The 22,875-nt window shown below is 37.9% G+C and overlaps 2 protein-coding genes across 10 annotated transcripts in view; both read left to right on the forward strand.

The window, feature by feature from the left end:
* Nucleotides 1–17,354, forward strand: part of SPICE1 (spindle and centriole associated protein 1) — a 66,125-nt gene extending 48,771 nt beyond the window's left edge. For 4 of the 5 annotated variants that reach the window (XM_005548127.5, XM_005548128.5, XM_005548125.5 and 1 more), the window contains exons 14-18: nt 6,123–6,607; nt 9,582–9,762; nt 11,904–12,006; nt 13,367–13,454; nt 14,685–17,354. In XM_005548127.5, the coding sequence (XP_005548184.3) occupies nt 6,123–6,607; nt 9,582–9,762; nt 11,904–12,006; nt 13,367–13,454; nt 14,685–14,738 (911 nt within the window). In that variant the 3' untranslated portion in view covers nt 14,739–17,354. The remainder of the gene's footprint in view (nt 1–6,122; nt 6,608–9,581; nt 9,763–11,903; nt 12,007–13,366; nt 13,455–14,684) is intronic. The other variant, XR_012431703.1, reaches the window with a different exon arrangement.
* A 1,234-nt stretch (nt 17,355–18,588) lies between these two features.
* The window catches only part of CFAP44 (cilia and flagella associated protein 44), a 148,926-nt gene continuing 144,639 nt past the window's right edge, over nt 18,589–22,875 (forward strand). For all 5 annotated transcript variants that reach the window (XR_006695992.2, XM_005548130.5, XM_005548134.5 and 2 more), the window contains exon 1: nt 18,589–18,642. The gene's annotated coding sequence lies outside the window, so the exon portion shown is untranslated. The remainder of the gene's footprint in view (nt 18,643–22,875) is intronic.

Below are 22,875 nucleotides of genomic sequence, written 5' to 3' on the forward strand. Positions count from 1 at the left end.
CTTAGCTCAAAGATTCTTAACTTAGGGTTCATGAATGGTCTTCAGAAGTCCCATGAACTACTTCATTGTTGGGAAAATTAGATTTATTTGTCCCCATGTACATTTTTTCTGGAGCTATTGTTTTTACTTCATTTTCAAAGAGTTCTTTGGTCAAAAAAAGAACCAGTATCTTAAACTCTCTTCTGAAGTTTTTTGAAAAATATTATTTAGGTCTGATTAGCCTGAATTTTTATTTCTTTTAAAATTTTTTTTATATTTTTACATAGGGGAACAGAAAAATAACTGTTAATTGTTATTGGGACATACGAATTTTGTGCAATTTTCTGCACTTTGATGTATGTTTCCAGTAAAGGACATGAAGAAGCCCAAGGGGTAAAATAAAATGACAAATCCTTGCTATTAAAAATTCTGTTTTGTTATTTGTAATGCAGATGTAGCATTTGTCAGATCAGTGTGGTGCAGTGGTGACAGTGCCAGGCTGAGAGTCAGAAGTGCTGGCATTTTGGCCCATTTATTCTTGACTAGCTGTGAGGCATGAGGCTCAGATGGTTTACCTTTTTTAGACCTAAGTTTTTCCATCTATGAAATGAGAAGATATTTCTTTATCTTTAATGCTCCCTACAGCTCTATCAGTGTATGATTCAGTATTTACTCTTCAGAGGGCTAGAAGGTATTATTATCTCTGGCAAGATTCGGGAAATACGATTTCAGTTCTGATTTCTGTTCAGCCTAGACTTTTATTCTTTAAATTAGTTAGTTGTTCAAATGTTTGCATGTTGTTAATAGGCTTGTCTAATGATCTTTGCTTAGATGTTGTAAATATTTTTCATTGGTGATCATAAAATAGCTTAAAATTATTTGTAAGAAACAGTTACAATAAATATTTTTACTCTGATCACAAACTTACTAAATGCTTGTTAAAGCAAGTTTGTCAAGGATTGCTATAGACAACATTTTGTTAGTATCTTCAGCAAGTATTCATTTGAAATAACTGCCCACTTATTTTATAATGTGCAGACAGAGATGCTTGTGAATAGGTATTTGAATTGGTGATGTTTTATTATATTTTTCAAGCATTGTTTGGAATACTCACATATAAAGAATTATTCAGTTAAACAGAATATGCAGATGAAAATGGGTGATACGTAGGGCCCTTCATCAGCATTCAGTTCTCTTTTAGGATAGCCTTGTCTAATAGAATTTTCTGGGTTGATGAAAATGTTCTGTATCTGCTCCATCCAGAATGGTGGCCACTGGCCGCATGGGGCTAGTGAGCACCTGATGTGGCTTGTGTGACTGAGAAATTAAAATTTTAAATTTTATTTAATTTTAATTAACTTAACTTTGAATAGCCACATATGACAAGAAGCTGCCATATTGGACAATATTGCTGTAGCATTTCCCATCATAAATATTTTCCTCTAGCTATTGATTTATTTCTCCTTTTCTTTACAGCCATGCTTCTTGAATGAGTAGTGTGTGTGTGTGTGTGTGTGTGTATTTGTATTTGTGTGCAGTTTCATTTCATTTTCTGATCTCCCATTCATTCCTTATTTTAAAGTGTTTATTCTAATTCATATTTTATGTGGTTTAAAAAAAAGTACTGTCAATTTAACCCAGAGAGAGACTCTCTAAAAGAAACTGATATTTATTTGGGATTGAGCATTGCAATGGGAATATGGTGGGCATATTCAGGGAAGTAAAGGAAGACAAGAGTTTTTAAAGGGGAAATGAGGAGGATTATCTAAGTTGTTTTGAGACAACTATCCTTGGCTACAAGGATCAGTAACAAGGGTGGCATCAATCTAAGGTTGGTTGTTGGGCAGATGTCCTCGCAGAATTATTTTTTGTGTAAGATTGTGGAGGCCTTTGTGCAAGGTTCTGGTTTTTGAAATCTCTTGAATAGTTGTTATCAGTCATACATGCATGAGAACCCTTCCTTCCTGGCTCTTTGAGGCTCCACTTATCAGTCACTTGTGTCTGATAAAGTGACTCTGATAAAGTCACTTGTGCTCTGACACAAACTGCTCAATTTTTTTTTCTTTTGAGATAGAGTTTCACTCTTGTCGCCCAGGCTGGAGTGCAGTGGTGCAATCTCAGCTTACCGCAACCTCTGCCTCCTGGGTTCAAGCTATTCTCCTGCCTCAACCTCTGCCTCCTGGATTCAAGCTATTCTCCTGCCTCAGCCTCCTGAGTAGCTGGGATTACAGTTGTGCACCATCACGGCTGGCTAATTTTTTTTTTTTTTTGGTATTATTAGTATACACTGAGTTTCACTATGTTGGCCAGGCTGATCTCAAACTCCTGACCTCAGGTGATCCGCCCACCTCGGCCTTGCAAAGTGCTGGTATTATAGGAGTAAGCCACCACGCCCGGCCAAATGACTCCATTTTCATTCTGACAACTTTCACAGTAGATTCCCCTAAAGGCAGTCATTTTTATTCCAATTTGATTTTTGTTTATTTGGTAATTGTCTCCGTAATTAATATAAAATATTTTTGCAACTCTTTTCTTGAGATACCAACTTTACATAATAATTATAGACTCTCCCTATGAAAGAAGAGAGTGTAATTCACCCTAACACCTACCTCCCTTCTCTACTCTGGATAGTTTTGTTTTTATTTTTAATCTTTTTTGTTACTTTAAATACTTTCTATTTCTTTTTTAACTTTAGATAGTATTTCTTGACTTCCACTACATGAAATACTAGCATCCCTTCCCTTCTGCTTTACTTCTGTTTTCTACCTCCCATCTTCAGTTAATTATCCTTTCCCTTTCACATTATTAAGTTTGATTACATTAACCTTCTCTTCCATTGCAACAACTGTGTTTTCTGTGTCTTGTCTATATACATATTGACAAGTGAAAACAAATAAATAACCATTACATTTTCTTTTCGAATCCATTGTTACTGCCAGTGCTTGGGCCAAACAAAGGAAAAAGTTCTTGTGAAAATCAAGGTGAATTCTTATTTCATGTTATGAGAGCTCAGACTCTTTTTGCTATATGTTTATACTGTGACTTTCTTGTACAGTTTTTGCTTTGTGTAGACTTTCAAATTGTCTTTACTCTTTTGTTGGCAAAAGAATAATGTGCTTTCACCATATCTTCAAGTCCTTTTGTCATACTGTCTGTGGCATGGAATCTGCTTTCATCCCAGAGACACCTTCTCAAAGCCCTTTAAACTTGCTGCAGCCTTCACTGATTGCTTATTGCTTGCTGGGCCTTCTGCATAGCTCTCATCCTGGGTCTTGGTATCATTGCACACCTGGATTGGGTCACTTGTTTCCTCTTATTATTTAGTTTTCTTTCACAGTTTTCTGAAAGAAATAATCAGAAAAAGCATATGCAAGGTAAACTCTGAGTTCTTGAAATTCTGAAGATGTTTTCATTTTTCTCTTACACTTGATTGATAATGTGGCTAAAGAATTCTAGGTCAAGAGTTCTTTTTCCTGAGAAATTAAAGACATTATTCCATTGGTTTCTAGTATTCAGTGTTCAGTTGAGATGTCTGATAATGAGATGTCTTCTATTTCTTTATATTGGACCTACTTTTTTTTTTTTTCTGAGAAAGCTTTTAGGATTGATCTCTTGTTTTTATCCTGAAGTTGCACAAGGTATGCCTAAATATGGGTTTTTACCTTCTTGCACTGTGAGACACTAGTTGGACCTTTCAGTATGAAGACATATGACTTTCTTCAGTTTGGGGGAAAATTTATGTTGATCGTTGGGATTTTCTTATGTATTTGGCCTTATATCTTACTTTTTAGATTCTGGAAGATTTTTTCACTTTATATTCAAGCCTGTCTTTTGGATTTTTAAAATTTCGTCAATTGTATTTTTAATTTCCAAGGAAGAGCCCTTACTTGTCTGATTGTCCTTTTTTCATTGATACTTATTATGAATGCAGTATCTTCCAGAAACTTTTCTGAGGATACTAGTTAGAATTCTACTATGAATTTTCTTTTATTTTCTTCTGTACCTGAATTTTCTTTTCTTCTTGATCTGTTCAGTTTCCCTGTCTTGGCTTTTTTCTTTTGTGCTGCTGGTTTTTTCCTATTGTTCATTTGTATTTAAGAATGAATAAGTTCAATATTGTAGGTGGTTGTCATACATTTTCTTTTCTGTGATGTCGATAAGTCTAGGTCTATTTTCCCAGTAGACTTTCCCTTATGTGGTTGCTTTGTGTATATGGGTACGATTTACTAACTATGGGTTTCCTTTTAGAATATGTAACTAGGATCCAGCCATTCACTTGGGGTGCTCACATTTACTGTTTCCATCCTTGATTTTTTGCTTGGGAGGACAGTTCAGGGAAGTGGTGTGCAGCAGCTTGACTGGAAAAAGCATGCAGTAGACAAATTTTCAAGTAATTCCCCAGATTTCAGTTCTACTTCTCATTTTCTTCCTCTGTACCTGTCAGCTTTGTGACTGCAGCCTTTTCAGGGTTCCCCCCACCCCCAGATACTGGCTTTCACCTGTCATTTCCTTCTAATGTATATGTATTCTGGAGTATGGTTTCTGCTCAGTTGTACTCTTTCACATGCTTTCCATCTACTCCTAGTCTTCCAGAGATTTGCTGAAATATCTTGTTTGCTAATGATTCTCTTCCCAGACTATTCTCTTTACTGATTGTGGGTTTATTTCCTTTTATATGTCCTTGCTGTCAATGAAAAGAGGTGAGATAAATGTGTGCTCAGTCTGTAGTCTTGAACTAGAAGCATCCCTCCTTTCAATTAGGGCATTCCATCTAAACTACTCTTGCTGAGGGCTCCAGTGGCCTCCCTGTTACTAAGTCCAGGGTACATTTTTCTGTCCTTATGTTTCCAGGTCTGACAGTGGTATTATGTACAATTAACCACTTTGTTTCCTTGATGCCATGTTGGTGTAATATTTTCCCTATCTTTCTGACTGCTCCATTTTAGTCTGCTTTGGTGGCTTTTCCCTCCTTTACCTGACCCTACATGTTGAGTTCCTCATATCTTGATACTGGTTTTTTTCTCCCTCTACTCTTCTCTCTGGATAATCTCACTCATTCTCATGGCTTCTCATACCTTCTAAATGTCAGTGACTTTCAGTTTGATATCTTAGCCCAGATGTCTCTCTTGATTTTTAAACCCATGTATCCATCTGCTTGGATGGATACACAGATGAATCCTAGGGCACCTTAGGTTCTTGATAAGCCCTCCTTCCCCTAAGTCTGTCCTCTTGCCTTCAGCATCTCAGTAAATGTGATCACCATCCACTCAAGATATGTGTCTTCTTGATCTGTGTGTTTTTCTCACTCCCAATTTCTAGTTCATTGCTGTCAGTTCTTTGCCAAAATATTTCTCAAATTTATTTAGTTCTCATCATCTCTAATGCCAATACACCTTAGTCAAAGCTACTATCATCTTTCTTCTAGACTATTACAATTGCTTCCTGGATTTTCTGCTTCCATTTCTGCTATCCTCCAATTATCCACAGCATTTAAGAAATTTAAATCAAATCATTGCCAGACGTTCTCTAGGTTTTCATTGCTCTTAGATTAAATTACAAAATGTTTAACATGGTCTGAAAGGCTTGCCAGAAATGGCCACTGCACACCTCTCTAATCTCCTGCTTTTTCAGTTCTCTCCTTGTTGCTATCCTACAGGTAGGCTGGCCTCATTTCTTTGCTCTTTCCTGTTTTTTGAGCCTTCACATATGTTGCTGTTTCTGCCTGTAATGTCCTTTGCTCTAGTTCCTATTACATATGTAATCAATGTAATCATTTAAAAATTTTACTTCCTCAGAGAGGCCTATCCTGGCTATCTGCAGTTTAAATTGGGTACTTATACCTGCTTCCTCATTCCCCAGTATTCCCAGATGTGAATTAATATATGTGTTACAATGTGAACTTGACAGATGGTTTTTCACAAGGGTACTGACAAATGCTTTAAGGAACATGGTAAGTCTCTGTACTTGATTACGAGGGGTGACATTGCTGGTGTGTTCTCTGCTGAAAATAGTTTAGGCGTTCAGAAGCCAAACACTTCTACTGAAATTCTTTTCTAACTACCATGGTGGGCTAATGAGATGAGTATAGTGTCAATCTATGGGAAAATAATACATGTTTGTTATTTTTAAATTCTTATCTATAGTATTGAGAAGGACTGTTCAAACTCGTCCTGCTCCACGACTTCCTCCAACTGTGGAAATAATTGAGAAGGAACAAAATTGGGAAGAGAAGACCTTACCTGTTGATACAGATATTCAGAATTCAAGTGAAGAGAATCGTCTCTTCACTCAGAGGTGGAGAGTCTCTCATATGGGAGAAGATTTGGAGAACAAAACTCAGGCTCCTTTTGTTAACCTCTCACAGCCCCTCTGCAATTCCCATTCCAACACTCAACAGTCAAGAAGCCCCACATTCTCAGAAGAGCTCCCAGTAGTGGGAGATGGACACCAGCTGAGAACAAATGAGGCATTAATACAAAGAAAGGACATAATGGCACGAATTGCTGATTTGACATTGCAGAATTCAGCTATGAAGGCACATACAAATAGTATTATTGAGCCCAGAGGAGAGCAAGGGGATGGACTCCGGGAGTTGAACAAACAAGAAAGTGCAAGTGACATGACTTCTGTGAGTACCATTTAAGGATTGATTAGGGACATACAGGAATTTAAATAGGAACTTTAGCTTGGGCATCTTAAGAAACTTCTTTTCAGAAGTGATCCTAGAAAGCTTTGAGGCTAGATGGCTTATGCTTTGGCATGTCTTCAATACAATAGGTCCAGGTTATTTATCAGTCTGTTGTACATACAAGACAAGACAGCATAAAAGGAAAATTATATAAATGAAAATAGGACAAAGATAAAATGTGAAGGAAAGCTAAGATTAAGTTAGGATGAAGTTTTAAGTATCAAGTATAGAATTAATATTACTTGAATGTTTGCCACATAACCACATGTTAATTGAAAGTATTTTTATTCTTAAAATGGCTCATAAAAGAGTATTGGCCCTCAAATAATGAGTAGTTAATTTTTGAGGACATAGAATGGGTTTTCGTATAGAAATGAGGTGGTTTTTTCGTTTTGTTTTGTTTTGTGTGTGTGTGTGTGTGTGTGTGTGTGTGTGTTTTGAGACGGAGTCCCGCTCTATTGCCCAAGCTGGAGTGCAATGGCATGATCTTGGCTCACTGCAACCTTCGCCTCCCAGGTTCAAGTGATTCTCCTGCCTCAGCCTCCTGAGTAGTTGGGATTATAGGCACACACCACCACACCTGGCTAATTTTTGTATTTTTATTAGAGACGGGGTTTCACCATGTTGGTCAGGCTAGTCTCGAACTCCTGACCTCATGATCTGCCTGCCTCAGTCTCCCAAAGTGCTGGGATTACAGGCATGAGCCACTGTGCCCAGCCTGTTTTGCCTTTTGGAGATGGAGTCTCACTCTGTCGCTCAGGCTGGAGTGCAGTGGCATGATCTCGGCTCCCTGCAACCTCTGCCTCCTGGATTCAAGTGATTCCCCTGCCTCAGCCTCCCAAGTAGCTGGGATTACAGGTGCGCACCACCACACCTGGTGAATTTTTGTATTTTTTGTAGAGATGGGGTTTCACCATGTTGGCCAGGCTGGTCTTGAACTCCTGACCACAAGTGATCTGTTTGCCTCGGCCTCCCTAAGTGCTGGACTTACAGGCATGAGCCACCCTGCACCTGGCCAGGAGTAACATTTTAAAGGATTATTAAAGCCAGACTTTAATATGCATATTAATCATCTGGGGATCTTGCTGAAATGTGGTTTCTGATTGAGCAGGTCTAAGGTAGGACCTGTGCATTTCTAATAAGTTCCCAAATGATGCCAGTGCTGCTGGTGTGAGGACCACGCTTTGAGTAGCAAAGGTCTGCATATTATAGTGCAGGAGTTTTGTAAGTGAAATAAACTTTGTGGGCTAACCTGGTAACCTAAATCTTCATTTCGTTGTTTCTGGGTGAGATAAGAAGTCTGAATTCCAGCTAGGGAGGGTTTATAAAAGACTTCCAAATGCTGGTTCCAGTGACGGTAGACACTTTCTTTTACCCCTTCTAGAGCCAAAGCAGCTCCTGTCATGTTTCTGATAGGAGGAGCTGGATACTGTCAGTGGGGATTAGAAGCTCCTGAGGTGACTGTTCATAAGGGCTTTCACAGTGGTGGTTGGAGGGCTTTGGTGAGGAAGGTCTGGGTAAGGTGGGCCATAGAGTAAGGGCCTTCTCTGTCAGCACTGGCTCATGGGGAATAAGGGCAATATGGGTATTGAATCATAGAAGTAGTAGACAGAAGGAACTGGCAGAAGAGGAGCCAGAAAGGAATATTGCTAGGAGAGGGCAGCCATTGGTAGTGGTGTATATAAGTAAATACCAACTGTCTCAATTTTGAGTCATTGGGAGGCATTTATATGTTTGTAGTTTTGAAGATTATTCATAACAGGCAACTCTTGGTTTAAAAAAGACAGTAGAATCTAATGTTTTCCTTGCCTCTTTTTCTAATTAGTATATAGATCAAGCTAGAAGGGACTATCTAATATTTCTGTCTTCACTACCCTCTTTTAATTGGAAATCTAAAATGATCTTTAATTCATACTGATTTTCCTATTTATTTATTACTAATAGACATAGGCTAAAAATCAGTGACTTTTATCAGAGATTGTTTTTTCCCAAAAAGAAATGAAATAACTAGGACTGAAACAATGACATAAGTAGGAATAATGAAATGATTAGGAATGACATAAGCACATTTGTGGGGGAATTTTCAAATTAAACTTACGCTATATTTTTGGGGTGGCTATTTTTTACCCTACCTCTCATATTTCTTTCCAGTCACCAACTATTCTTGAATCAGATATCTTAGGCCAAAAGTGGCCTGGGGAGGCTGACATATGGTTAGAAGGAGTGACAAGATTCCCAGAATCTTTGCCAAGTGGTGCATATTTGAAGATTGTAATTATAGAAACTTCTGTTTCAAAGACAGCAGATCCTCTTTTGTAATCTGTCAAACCCCAGATCTGTCTTTGAAGATGTGTGGCATTTACTTAGAGACCAGCTCACTGGGAGTAGGCTCTTTGCTCATGTGATCTTTTGTGCAGCTCTGCAGATCTTAAGAGACACAGAAAAGCTTTTCCCAGAATATGTGCTTAGACAAAGGGACTGTAAATTCTATTGTATGCTCACTATTCACATTTATATAGAATAAGGGCTGTGAATACTAACTTGCTGGCACTTAGTAAGTCAAAATTGTATGAGACTGAGGCGGGCGGATCATGAGGTCAGGAGATTGAGACCATCCTGGCTAACATGGTGAAACCCCATCTCTACTAAAAATACAAAAAAAAAATTAGCCGGGCGTGGTGGTGGGCACCTGTAGTCCCAGCTACTCGGGAGACTGAGGCAGGAGAATGGCATGAACCCGGGGGGTAGAGGATGCAGTGAGCTGAAATCACGCCACTGCACTCCAGCCTGGGCGACAGAGCAAGACTCCATCTCAAAAAATAAAAATAATAATAATAATAAAATAAAATAAATCGTGTGAGAGATTTTTCAGTATTCAATTTGTACTTTTTTTTTCTCTCTCCCTCTCTCAAAGACTTTTCCAGTAGCACAGTCTCTAGCACCAGGTAGTATGGAGGAACGGATTGCAGAATTGAATCGACAAAGTATGGAGGCTCGTGGAAAACTACTGCAGTTGATAGAGCAGCAGAAACTTGTTGGTTTGAATCTTTCTCCACCAATGTTACCTGTTCAGTTACCTCTCAGAGCATGGACTGGTTGGTCACAAATTCATGATTTAAAAACTAGAAATATGAAGGTTTTCACTTTTCTTGGTTTTGCAAGTTTATATTGAATCAAAAGAAATATCAGAGCATATATTTTGGTGCCTTCAATTTTACACAGAAAGAAACAGCGCTAACTCACAGGATAAGGGACAGTAATGGGATTAGAAGGCAGATCTCCTGATTCTTTCTATCCTATGATGCCTATAGTTAATCTTCAGTGTCTGAGTTCCTAAATTATCCTACATCTAAATGGGATTCATTATAGTGTACGGTTCACTTAGGTCATATGCTGCAACTAAGCATGAAATATCTGAATGTTAATTTAGAATTTCATCAGCAACAAATTACAACTTATTCTGTAAAACAGTTAAAGCATTTTCACTCATTAATTAAATTTTCTGTTACATTTAGGAATGTGAAAAGCTAGAGGGGATTCTGAATAATAAAATAGTAACTGAAAAAATTGTCATAGTATTCACATTCAAAAAGATACTGATGAAACGAAGTATATATCAAGTTGTTTTTATCAGAAATTGCATTATTAAGGCCCTCAAGGGACAGAGCTACATGAAGAGTACAGAGAGATTGATTTTGGTCCAGTAAAAGAGAAGGCTGTAATTGTCAGGAATAGAAAAAGCTCCGTGTACTAGTAATTGATGTGTTCTCTGAGATGTTCAAACATTGGTGTTTGAGGGGGACTCAAATATGTCTTATTTCTGGTTGAAGTAGGTTACCTTTAAGGTATCTTCCAATGAGAGTTTTCCCCTCAGAAATTATTTCCTTTTTGAAATACAGACCCAGAAAGCAGACTCTTTTGGAAATTGCTGGAAAAAGATAGTAATGCATTTCCCCACAGCCCTCTCTCTTTGTTTATTCTAGGCTTCCTCAAATGACAGTTTTGTCTACTGTTCTTCATAGTTATGAAGACAACTTCTGATTAGAATAAATAAATGAACTATGTATGAACATGTACTATGTGCGTGCCATGTGTGGGCTTGAATACTCTACAATTTGAGTAGGGGAGCAGGCAACAAACAAATCAATATTTGGGATAATATCAGTTAGTGCTAAGTGCAAGGAAGAAAAATAAAGCAGATCAGCCTTAAGAATAATTTTGTATTTAAATATACATCTTCCATTTCAGTATTTCTGTATGGTTAAAATATGCTTTTATTTATGTTATATAATTTAGTCCTCAACACACCTTTAGAGTAGATAGGGCTAATATTATACCTATTTGACAAATAAGTAAACTGGGAGGCACAAAGAGGTTATGTGATTTATCAAGTTACAAAGCAAGTTATGGATTTGCAACTGTGTTCTTTCCTGTCCAGTGATTTATTTCTAAAGTATTCTTTTTATAAGTAAAATTCTTATATTTATTTAAAAAAAAAAAAAAACCTCTGTGGACTATAATGATAAAAGTAAAAATAAACCATATGCCATGAAAAACCTCTTTTGTTTTCTAGGGTAACAGAGGAATGTTTTGTAAAATTAAATAGGGTTTTATTACCTCGTAAAGCTAGGAAGTCACACAAAGCGAGGAGCCTCTGTGAAACTGCCTATGATGAACATAAAGTCTTTCATTAGTAAATAGTAAATATATGCTGATTGATAACCTACTTCTGAAATATGGAAAATATTCATAATTATACTTGCTATTGGCCATATGGAGCTCTTCAGCCAACTTTCCTCTCCTATTTCAATGTCTTCAGTAATAGTCATAATGTAATTGATTTAAAAGATTTAAAGTTTTGCTGAATGACTTCAGAAGTTTTCTTTTTCCTTTTTTTGGGGAAAACTTTAGGTAAGCTCTCTTGGACAAAGATCTCAAGTTCTTTAGGGCTAGCTCTTAATTTCTGTTTTTCACCTCCAGAGCTGACATGATGCCACTTGTCCGAAGATTCTGGCTCTCTATGAACTGGCATGCTACTGAATTAACACTAGTAACTAAAGTTTCTTATCTCACAGTTCAGTTAAAAAAAAAAAATCAAGTGTATCTTGGGCTAAGATTAAAAAATACGGAAAGAACCACTAAATTTGTAATGTGCAATTTTCAGTAAGATAGAAATCGAGTGAAATTTTTATTTCATTGAAAGGTAATGAAACTAATACGTATTTTTATATTTTAGAAGGAGCAAAGAGAACAATTGAGGTATCTATTCCAGGAGCAGAAGCCTCAGAAAGCTCAAAATGTAGTACTGTCTCTCCTGTCAGTGGGATAAATACAAGAAGGTAAGTTGCAGAGTGAATATTTACTTTAAAAAAAAAAAAGGAAAAAACAATTTGGTATGTATTTTATTCTCTTTGTGAAAAAAGGAAGTGTACAATATCTGACTTAGGTTGAGACAGACTCATGCAAAGAGAGTAAAATAATTGGAAAAGAGAATTTTGAGGGGAAAGGGAGTGAGGAATAAACTTTAAGTTGAAAGGCATGGGTTTGCTACTGAAAACAAAAATGAGATAACACATATGTAGAGTATTTATGGATTACAAAATTAGGAGGTGATGTATGACAGGACAGCTGAATTGACCAACAGTATTTTCCTCCTTCACAGTAAATGAAACTGAAGCTCTCAGAGCTAATGGGGTGATTTGTCTAGATGGGTCATATGATTGGTAAATAGTGACACTAAGGACATACCTGGCCTTTCTCTCTCTACTCTGCATCCTTACTATTGTACTGTGCTGTTCTAGGTCTTGTTACTCTTCTACTACCTGGACCTTCTTCCCCATCCCTGCACGTTCATTATTGAAAACTTATCCATAAAATATTGTAATGGCAGATACATGTCATTATACATTTTGTGAAAACCCACAGAATGTATAACACAGAGAGTGAACCCTGATGTAAACTATGGACTTCAGTCAATTATAACATATAAATATTAGATCATCCATTGTAATAGATTTGTCACACTAATGCAAGATCTTAATAATAGGGGAAACTGTGTGTGTGTTGGAGGTGGGGGTTAAGGGGTATATGGGAACTCTGTACTTTCCACTCATCTTTCCAAAAACCTAAAACAGCTCTAAAAAGTAAATTGTATTTGTATTAGTCTGTTTTCATGTTGCTGATAAAAACATAACTGAGATTGGGAAGAAAAAGAGGTTTAATTGGACTTACAGTTTCACATGGCTGGAGAGGCTTCAAAATCATGGTGGGAGGCGAAGGACACTTCTAACATGGTGGCAGCAAGAGAAAATGAGGAAGAAGCAAAAGCAGAAACCCCTGATAAACCCATCAGATCTCATGAGACTTATTTACTATCATGAGAAGAGCATGGGAAAGATCGGCCCCCATGATTCAGTTACCTCCCCATGAGTCCCTCCCACAACACGGGGGAATTCTGGGAGATACAATTCAAGTTGAGATTTTGGTGGGGACATAGCCAAAGCCTATCACTATTAATGAACAAATAAAGACTTACAGGTTGGTGAAAATAAGTTACAAATAATTTACCTCATTTGGACCTAAGTCAGCCGTTTGTTTTCAAGCTCTTGCCAGTATTGAGAATTGTCAGTTGTTTGCATAGTCTTTTAAGGTTAATAATGATAGCTCACTATCTTACTCTGTTTTATTTTTCATAAATAGATCTTCCGGGGCTACTAGTAATTCTTGTTCTCCACTAAATGCCACCTCAGGAAGTGGGAGATTCACACCTCTTAATCCAAGAGCAAAGGTACATGTTAAAATGTAATTGTGAAATGTATATAGGGGTGAGGGTAGAAGGTGGCTGATTTAGTGATTTCCATTCTTAACTATCATTCCTGTTATCCTAAAGCTGATATGGTATTCTTAACAGAAAAGAGATACTAATTTACCTTCATTAGGAAAAACAAGCCATATACTTCTTCTGTTTTCTAGGGTAACTAAGGAATAAGGTAAAATTCAGTAGGATATTCAGCAGTCCTTAAAGGCTGGAAATTACTGGTTTCAGGTAGAGCTTCCCAAATATTATGGCAGGACACACAGGTGTGCCTTGAATGGGTTGTAGATCTACTAAGCTATTGGTTCCCCCAGTCCTTGTCCCTGGGTGGGGTCTGGGACAGCCAGAGCAGTGGGTCCAGTCACTTTTCCTCTCACTTTATCCCTGTATGCCATATCTGACTGTGCCATTGGTTAGATAGGTTATGGTCCCAGGGAAAAATAAATGTCTTAATGTGCTCTTCATGTATTTTGTTGTGCCATAGGTATGTATAGAAGCTAAGTATTTCACAGTATATTCAAAATTTTTGCAGAAGGCTTTTTTTCTGTGGTGCTAGTACAGTAAAATATAGTTCCTTTGAGTGGTTATAGTAAATTCTGAGGATATCTTTAAAATTATAAGAATTAATTTTGTAGACTTGAGCCAACAACTGTCTGACATTGGGAAAATCTTTGCGTTTCTTATTACTGAGTTCAGTAATTAGATCAAAGAGTGGGTGCTTATAGCCCAAATTAAATGATAGGGGAAAGATATTAAATGATAGGGGAATGATAGATACCCGAATTGTCCAATTCTGGGAGATTTGTTCTTTGCTACTTCTTATATTCTACAAAAGCTTTAAAGTAAGCTATTTTATATAAATTATTCTTAGTTCCTGGAATTCAGTAACATTTAATTTACTAAGAACAAATAACTGCCTTTTTATCATTTTAAAAGTTTATGCCTATGATATCTATAAAACACTGGACTTAAAAAAATTATGACTCCTAAATCAGTAAGAGGATCTGTTGACCAAGTAATTAGTTATTTGATATAGTATCTCTATTAGAGAATAAACATTGCCAATAGCAATTTAATTTCCAGTACCATTCAATGGCACAGGATGACTTCGTTTTATGCACTTGGTCTAAATGATCTGTAAATCTTGAGTAGTCTCATGTTTCTAATTACCATCTAAATTTTCTCTGTGTCTTTGTTCAACAGATGGAGAAACAGAATGAAGAAGGCTGGTTTGCTCTTTCTACCCATGTATCATAAGTGACGTCAAGTCTCACTGAGTTTGTTCTTAATAATTTATTACTCCCCTTTCCCTGCTCTGACTTTTAAGTTTTTATATCCTTCTTTCAGATAAAACCTACAAAGATCTTGTGAATTAGTACTAATGAAACAGAGAAATAAAGCGATTATTTTTTGATTTTCTCAAATAAGTTTTCAACAACCAACTGACCTACAGCTCCCTGTGAATGAAATTTTGACTGTAGAGAAGTTAAAGCTTTGTATTTTAATACTTTCTTAAATATTTTAAGGGTCTTTTTAAATACATTTTTACCTTTATCATCTTTATTCAGGGTTTTTTGAGGTTTAGTGTATCTTAGTTGATTCATTTATTTTTTTATTTTCCTGAAGAACTAATTTGCTTTGCATGTAACTTACAATAAAATTCCTCTGTGTGATTAGAGTCTGGCTTTCAAGCAAATGTAACACCCACTTTTCTTTCTTTTTTCTTGGGAAGTCATTGCTGTTCATCACTTTTTCCATCAAGTGAAATATACAGCCTTAAAAAAATAGGCCTGGGAATGTTTGTTTATATTTGCGTAAGCAGGTAAGAGTGGTTGCATTTATTATAAAATCTTATGTAGTTTTTAAACTGTGAAAATGTCATCAGTAATGGTAATGCAAATCAAATAAAAAATGATTCTAGAGCTCAAATACCTAAATGTGGTAACATTGATTTATTGGTATATTTAATTTTTCAAACAATTAAATAGAAAAAGTTGCAATCAATTTTCCCAGCCCTGAATTTAAGCAGATCTTTCAGGGTAGATTTCTCTCTCTTTTTTTTTTTTTCCTTTCCTTTCTTTTTCTTTTTTTTTTCGAGACAGAGTCTCGCTTTATTGCTCAGGCTGGAGTGCAGTTGTGTAATCTGGTTCACTGCAACCTCAGTCTCCCAGTTTCAAGCAATCCTCTTGCCTCAGCCTCCTGAGTAGCTAGGATTATAGGTACACACCACCATGCCCAGCTAATTTGTGTATTTTCAGTAGAGACGGGGTTTCACCATGTTGGCCAGGCTGGTCTTGAACTCCTGACCTCAAATGATCCACCTGCCTTGGTTTCCCAAAGTGCTGGGATTACAGGTGTGAGCCACTGCACCTGACTTAGGATAGATTTTTCCAGGGTACCCATTGGGTTCTGAGATGTTGATTTCTATTTTAAACTTGTTTTTTGAATGATCTCTGCTCCTTGGCTCTATGATAGGAATTCTTAACCTGAGTGAGCAATTCAAACTGAGATTACTTGTGTTTAGACTCATATATTTGGATAACATATGACTTCTCCCGTATGCCCCAGAAAGCTGCTAATGACTTGCTCAACCTGAAATTTACAGTATTCCAAATTACAGGTTGGCAGAGATACTGGATTCATAACATCCACAGTTATGATATAATCATTCTTATGCTGTAAACAAAATGATTTTGGTTAGCAGAATTTGATAACTGTTAACTACCTACTAGGCACTATTGTAGCCACTTTATGTGCTTCATGACATCTTATGAGATAGGTACTATTATCCTCATTTTGCAGATGAGGAAACTGAGGTACAAGGAGGTATTTTCTCAAGGTCACACAACTAGGGAGTGGTGGCACTAGAAGGGGAACATAGGCAGTCTTTCTCCAAAGCCTATGTTGTGCTGCCTCTTGATGGAGAGTAAACCTGTTTTATAGTGTGTGTAGTATGGAAGCAGCATAATAATAAGAATAGCTGTTCCTTATTGAGCCATTACTGTGGCAGACACTGTACTATAAGCTGCAATATCACCATTATCTCATTTGAATCTCATAGTAGCCCTGTGAATTAGAGGTATGTAAATGCTTCCTCCTCTCCCAGCACCTTTACAGATGAGGAAACTGAACCCTAGTGGTGAAGAAAGTTGTCTAATGACAGAGTGCTTGTAAGAGGTAAAGCCAAGACTTGAAGCTCTTTCTTGCAGTTATTGGATTTCTCCTAATTTATGGGAACTAATACAGTACAGTAGCTAAGGATGCAAGTACTGAAACCAGAAATCTTGCCTCAAATGCCATTTCTGCCACTTGAGCTGTGTACTTTGGACAGATTAATCTCATCTTTCCCATTTGAAAGTCAGACATAATGTCTTCCCTAGAGGCTGTAAGGATTAAGTGAGGCAAGTGTACGTAAATGGACTGAGCTCGGAGCTTGGCTCACAACACTCAGTAATGATCACTGCCCAGTATTTTTTGTGTATAAATAAATAAATACACTATTTCCCCCATGTTTCCATTTTTTAAAACATTGTATAGTGAATTTGTTGTATCTTTCTCAGATTAACAATTGCACACAGTGCTTGAAATGTAGAGGTATTTCACTTGAAAAGATATCTAGAGGTTGAAAGAAAACATGCTTGGCATATGATTTGAAAATATAACTAACATGCTATTTAAAAATAAGTTTACCCTATGTTTTCTATCTTTTCTGGCACCTAGATATATCATTTAATAAGTAATAGCAAGGATAATCGTCTATTTTTTTAAGCCCTGGAAAACCTTGATTGAAGAGGACATGTCAGTATTGCAAATAAATGCATGGTATTTGTGTAACATTGTGGAAACTAATAAACACAAATTGTACTATAGCAATTTTTTCTTGCCAATTTTATTGACAGACAATTTATATACAATAAACGACATCCATTTAAAGAGAACAGTTTATTGGCTTTTGGCAATTGTATATACCCATGAAATTACCACCAGAATTAAGACACAGCATTTCTGTCATTTCTAAGATTCCTTGTGTCTCTTTCCAATGCATCTCACTAAGTCCTAGGCAACCACTATGCCCAAGTCTCTAGACTATCTTGGATGTGGAATGACTTTGTGTATGTTTAACTTTTGAAGAAACCTCTCAAATAATTTTCCAAAGTGGTTATGCCATTTTACATTCCCAACAGCAGTGTATGTGAATTCCAGTTGCTCCGTATCCTTCTGCATTTGGTGTTGGCAATCTTTGAAGTTTTACCCCTTCACGTGGATGTGGAGTTACGTGTATTGTGGTTTGTATTTCCCTTATGACTACTGTTAAGCATCTTTCCATGTGTTTACGGGCCATACATATATCTGATTTGGTGAAGCATTCAAATCCTTTGCCCATTTAAGAAATTTGGTGGGTTTTTCTTATTGAATTATAAGAGTTCTTTATACATTCTGTATACAAACTCCTTTGTCACATATTGGAATGACGGTTTTAAAATAGTATTTGGTAAGTAATAACGTTAGGCTAGGTACTTTACAAAGCAGTATGACCACAGTACTACAGAGAGGTTGAACAAACTGCTAAACCTAGAAATCTGTCAAGGGAGGCCTCTACTTTTTTGCCCAGAGCGCTGCGACCAAGAAACCCACAACATAAAACCTTATTTACTCTTAAAAGCCAACAGAGATGATATAGCTTTAAAAATAACAAAAATCCCACCATGTATCTTTGTTGTTGATGTTGCCGGCAAGCTGCCTACTATCTCCCAGGACCCCTCTTAAAATCGAAGTTAAAACCTCAACATAGGAACGCCGCCATCAGGGTTCCGTTGGTCCATTTTAGAATATCGGGCAGGTATCTTCGACGGTATTCATGTCATTTAATTATCTACATGACGTCCTTTAGGGGATAATAAACTCGTCGGGCTTTTCTGTTTGGCTTTGAACCAGTGTCATGAGACGGAAAAGGCCCGACCAGAGGGCGGACAGGTACCCGGTTCCCAGCGTCACCGCTGCTAGATGTCCCGGAAAGCTGGACGCCGGCCGCGCATGCGCCCCACGGCCCGCCCTGGTTCCGCCTCCCTGGAAGAGGGGTAGCGTTGCCTCGGTAACCGGAGTAAACAGAGGCCTCCGGCACAAGCTGTGAAGAGAGGAGCCGCGGCGGTCAGTACCTTCGGTGAGTTTGGACCTCGGCAGACGGCAATTTCCACACCCTCCTCCTTAAATCTGTTTGTGGCTTAGAGGGCAGCGAACCCCACTTGGGCTTCTCTCAGGCTGGACCAGTGTTCCCCAGGCTGTGCTGAAACACAGCTTTCGTCCTCCCTGCGGTAGCTCAGCAAACTTTTTGAAGCCTGGAGTATTCTCAGGCTCGGAGCTAGACACTGTGTGCACGGTTCCTGCCTGCGAGACCCTTTCAGTCTGACCGAGCAGAAGCCAGCCAGGCAGCAGGAGCACGGCTTAGACCCGAAGTCAGAGCAGCAGCGAGTCTGCTGGGAAAGTGCTGGGACTCCCCGCTCCAGCGAGGCACCCACCCTGCGCTCAGCTGGGTGCGACGCTTGGCACGCTGGGCTCTCTTCACTCCGGCTTCCTCATCTCCAGAAAGAAAGGTGATAATGTGACCTCATGGAGTTCTTGTTATTATTATTAAATAGGATAATACAAGTAAAGTGCTTAGCACATACATGGCACATAGTAGGTGCACATAAATATTTGTTGTATAATAGGTAAAGACAGTCGCATACATGTGTGCTGCTCAGTGTGTCCAATCAATCATGAGTTGCTAAGGATGCGTGCTGATGAAAACCTTGGAGAGGAGAAGGAGCTAAGGAGGCTAGGGAGAGAGTGACTGTAGCTGGGCTGCAATAAGCTACAGACCCTCTGACAATGGACCTTTACGCCAGACCGACGAATCTGAGCTCTTATTTGATGGCAGTGATGAGCCATTAGAAGTTTTAAGCAAGAGTGGCACATTAAAAGCTGTGTTTTAGAAATACAAGCGATAGTGTAGAAAATGGATTACAGAAGGGAAGACGAAGTATGACGGTACAGTAATGATAGCGGTGAGACACAATGAGAACTGGAACTACAGAGGGACAGCAGGGACAGTAGGAATGAAGGGAAGGGAGGAATTCAAAAGGCTTAATCACTGGACAGTTAGTAACAGGACTTGGAAATCATTTACATGAATTGGGTGAGAGGAACGGATTCAGAGTAAATGCACTGCTTTCTCATCTATAAAATAATGACAATAATAATAATGGATAGCAAGACTTTGTCTCAAAAATAGTAATAATAGGCTGTGCGCCATGGCTCACATCTGTAATCCCAGCACTTTGGGAGGCGGAGGTGGGTAGATCACCTGAGGTCAGGAGTTTGAGACCAGTCTGGCCAACATAGGGAAACCCGTCTACTAAAAATACAAAAATTAGCCGGGCGATGTGGTGTGCGCCTATAATCCCAGCTACTCAGGAGGCTGAGGCACGAGAATCGCTTGAACCCGGGAGATGGAGGTTGCAGTCAGCTGAGATCACACCACTGCACTCCAGCCTGCGTGACAGAGCGAGACTCCATGTCAATAAATAAATAAATAAAATAATAATGGTACCTACCTCATAGGGTCGTTTTGAGAATTATACAATAATATGTGTAGAATTTCTTAGAACTGTGCTTGACACATAGTAAGCAGTAAAAAAGACAAACTATTACTTTTTTTCTCCACAGCTGTATTTCACATTGCAAAGTAAAAACTGAGAGCCTGTTTTATACATCAGTCACTGTGAACTTTAAATTACCACCTCTGGCACACTGCTGGGATTGAGTGAGCTTGTGAGCATGAGGACCACAACCTGGACTCTGGTGAATGAATCAGAGTAATGCCACTTTAGAGAGCGCTCTGTCTGGCGTCCAGCCAACCCTTATAGCAACACACTCCTCTGCATCAATGTGTACTATTATTTTCCCTTTTTCTTTATACTTCCTTAGGGTTGACCCTGTTGACCTAAATAACATACAGAGAGAGGCTTTCTAAAAGAAGATAATGTTTATTCAGTAGTAAGGTATTGCAATGGGATATGCGTGCCATGGTAAACTATATGTGTATTCAGGGAGGTAAAGGAAAACAAAGGTTTTTAAAGGAAAAATGAAAAAGATTACATAATTATTTTGAGATAGTTATCATTGGCTACAAAGGTCAACAATAAGTGTGATGCTAGTCTGAGGTTGGACAGGTAATTGTTGAACAAATTTCCTTGTAGAAGTATTTTTTTTTATGTGTAAGGTTGTGATGGCTTTGTGCAAGGCTGTGGTCTTTGCAGTCTTTTGGGATAGTTATCCAGCATAAAAGTGTGAGAAACCATTCTTCATAGCCTTCCCCAGCTCTATTTGTCAGGTTATTTCTTAACACTGGTGACTCCATTGTAATTCTGACAACTTTCACAGCTCAAAACTGTACATTCTATCTAAAGAGTTAGTTAAAAGAATTGGCTGTAGGCTGGACCAATAAGCCTGGATCTAATGAAAGGGAATTTATGCTAGTCCTGAAAATAGACTCACAAACCTAGCTAGTTTACTGATAGAAGGTAGAACATGGTCTAGAACCCAAACTTAGACTGCCTTAAAGGAATACAATGAATGTCCCCAATAGGTGAATTGGTAGTTCCTCTCTTGTGGAGAGTGTCCAGATCCTATGAAGAGCATATAGAATTAGGAGGGACATATGATGCACTGGGAATTAACTTCTTGAGCTATCAGGGTAGTAAAGTTGGAACATGTCATTGAGGAATAATTGAAATAATTGGGATACTTTCTCTGGGAAAAGAGAAGATCTGGAGAGAAATGAGAGCCAACTACAATTATTTGAATGGTTGAAGTACACAGAAAAGCTTGTTCTGTGTGTTCTCAGAAGAAAAAACAAAGGTCAAATGGATCCAAGTTGCAGGGAGGCAGATTTCAGCTTAATATAAAATGTGCCAAGAACTAGAGCTGAGCATTAACAGAATGTTCTCACCCTCTTACCTGAAATATTTAAATTGAAGCTATCTTGTTCTTTCATTTATTCAGAAATATATTAATAAATTCATTCCTGCAACCATTTTACATATTGACTGCCATGTATCATTGTTAGAGCTTTCCTGTGTTGACTCAGAACAACCTTATCCAGTAGGTGCTGCATTTTAAAGATGGAAATACTGAGGCACACAGCAATTAAATACTGGGTTAGCACCTCACAGCCAGGAAGAAGATGAGCCAAGATTTAAACCTAGTCAGACTGACTCTGTAGCCAGTATTCTCAGCCCTGGCCAACACTGGTTTTCTGACAGTGCTGGGGTGGATGCTGAGGATGTGTGACCTGCATGGGGTAGCAAGTTAAACTAAAGTCCTCTTTCAACTCTGAAGATTCCATGATTTTATTTATTGAACCCTACCTGTCTCAAAGAGAATATCTAGGAGTATAGTAAAAACAACTGCCATTTCTGAGTGCGTAGTAGGTGTTTTATGTAAAGTCATGATTCCTAACCAGTTCTTATGCGTGATTGTGTGAAAGAATTATCTGGAGAGTGAGACCCTGTTAATAGTACATTTTTAAGTTTTCCAAGTGATTCTAAAGTGCAGTCAAAGTTGAGAACTCTGTGTATGAAAAATCTCGTTTAACTCTACCAAATAACCCTATCACCCCCATTTTACATATTAAAGAATCAAGAGGTTAAGGAACTTGTTTCTTGGGCAAGCAGGGATGTGAACCCAAGTCTCTCTGGCTCCAAAGTCTCCACAGGTTACAATGTAGCTTCCCAATCCCTTTGTTATTAAACCAAAACAAACAAAAAACCTCCCCGAAAGAAAAATACCTTATTCTACCCTACCAGTTATACTGATAATCTCCAGGAGAACAGGAGTCTCTCCCACCTGACCCGCTCCACTGCTTTTTACAGGTTCTTCAATTACCTTTTATGACCCAGGAAAGCTAGGAATAGATCCTAGTATTCATTGTCCAGTATTGCTACATCAGAACACTGGGCAAATTCCTTGGGTTCCAGTATTTTCTTCCACATTGTACACAACCTGACATTAACTGGGTTTGTGATGGGAAAGTTTATTACATGGTAATATTAGCCATTTGAGGAATATATTGTTTAAGATAGCACAGAATAAAGTGTGGTGCTTTTGTCTTGACACCAACTTACCTTTTGTTGTAGTCCAACTTTTTTGTTTTCAGAATGCTTTAGTTACCATAATTGTTTTTTACCCACCTTATGATTACGTTATGAATAAATTATGGGCTCTTTTTATTAGAATCTATATCCAGTTAACATTGTTATAGTGTTAAAAATAAATGTATTCAGAAAAAAGAAGACTGAAAAGTAGAAAGTTATCTCACTAAGTCATGAGGCTTATGATAGCAGGAAAGAAAATC

This window comes from Macaca fascicularis, chromosome 2 (genome assembly GCF_037993035.2).
Source record: "Macaca fascicularis isolate 582-1 chromosome 2, T2T-MFA8v1.1".
Taxonomy (NCBI): Eukaryota; Metazoa; Chordata; class Mammalia; order Primates; family Cercopithecidae; genus Macaca; species Macaca fascicularis.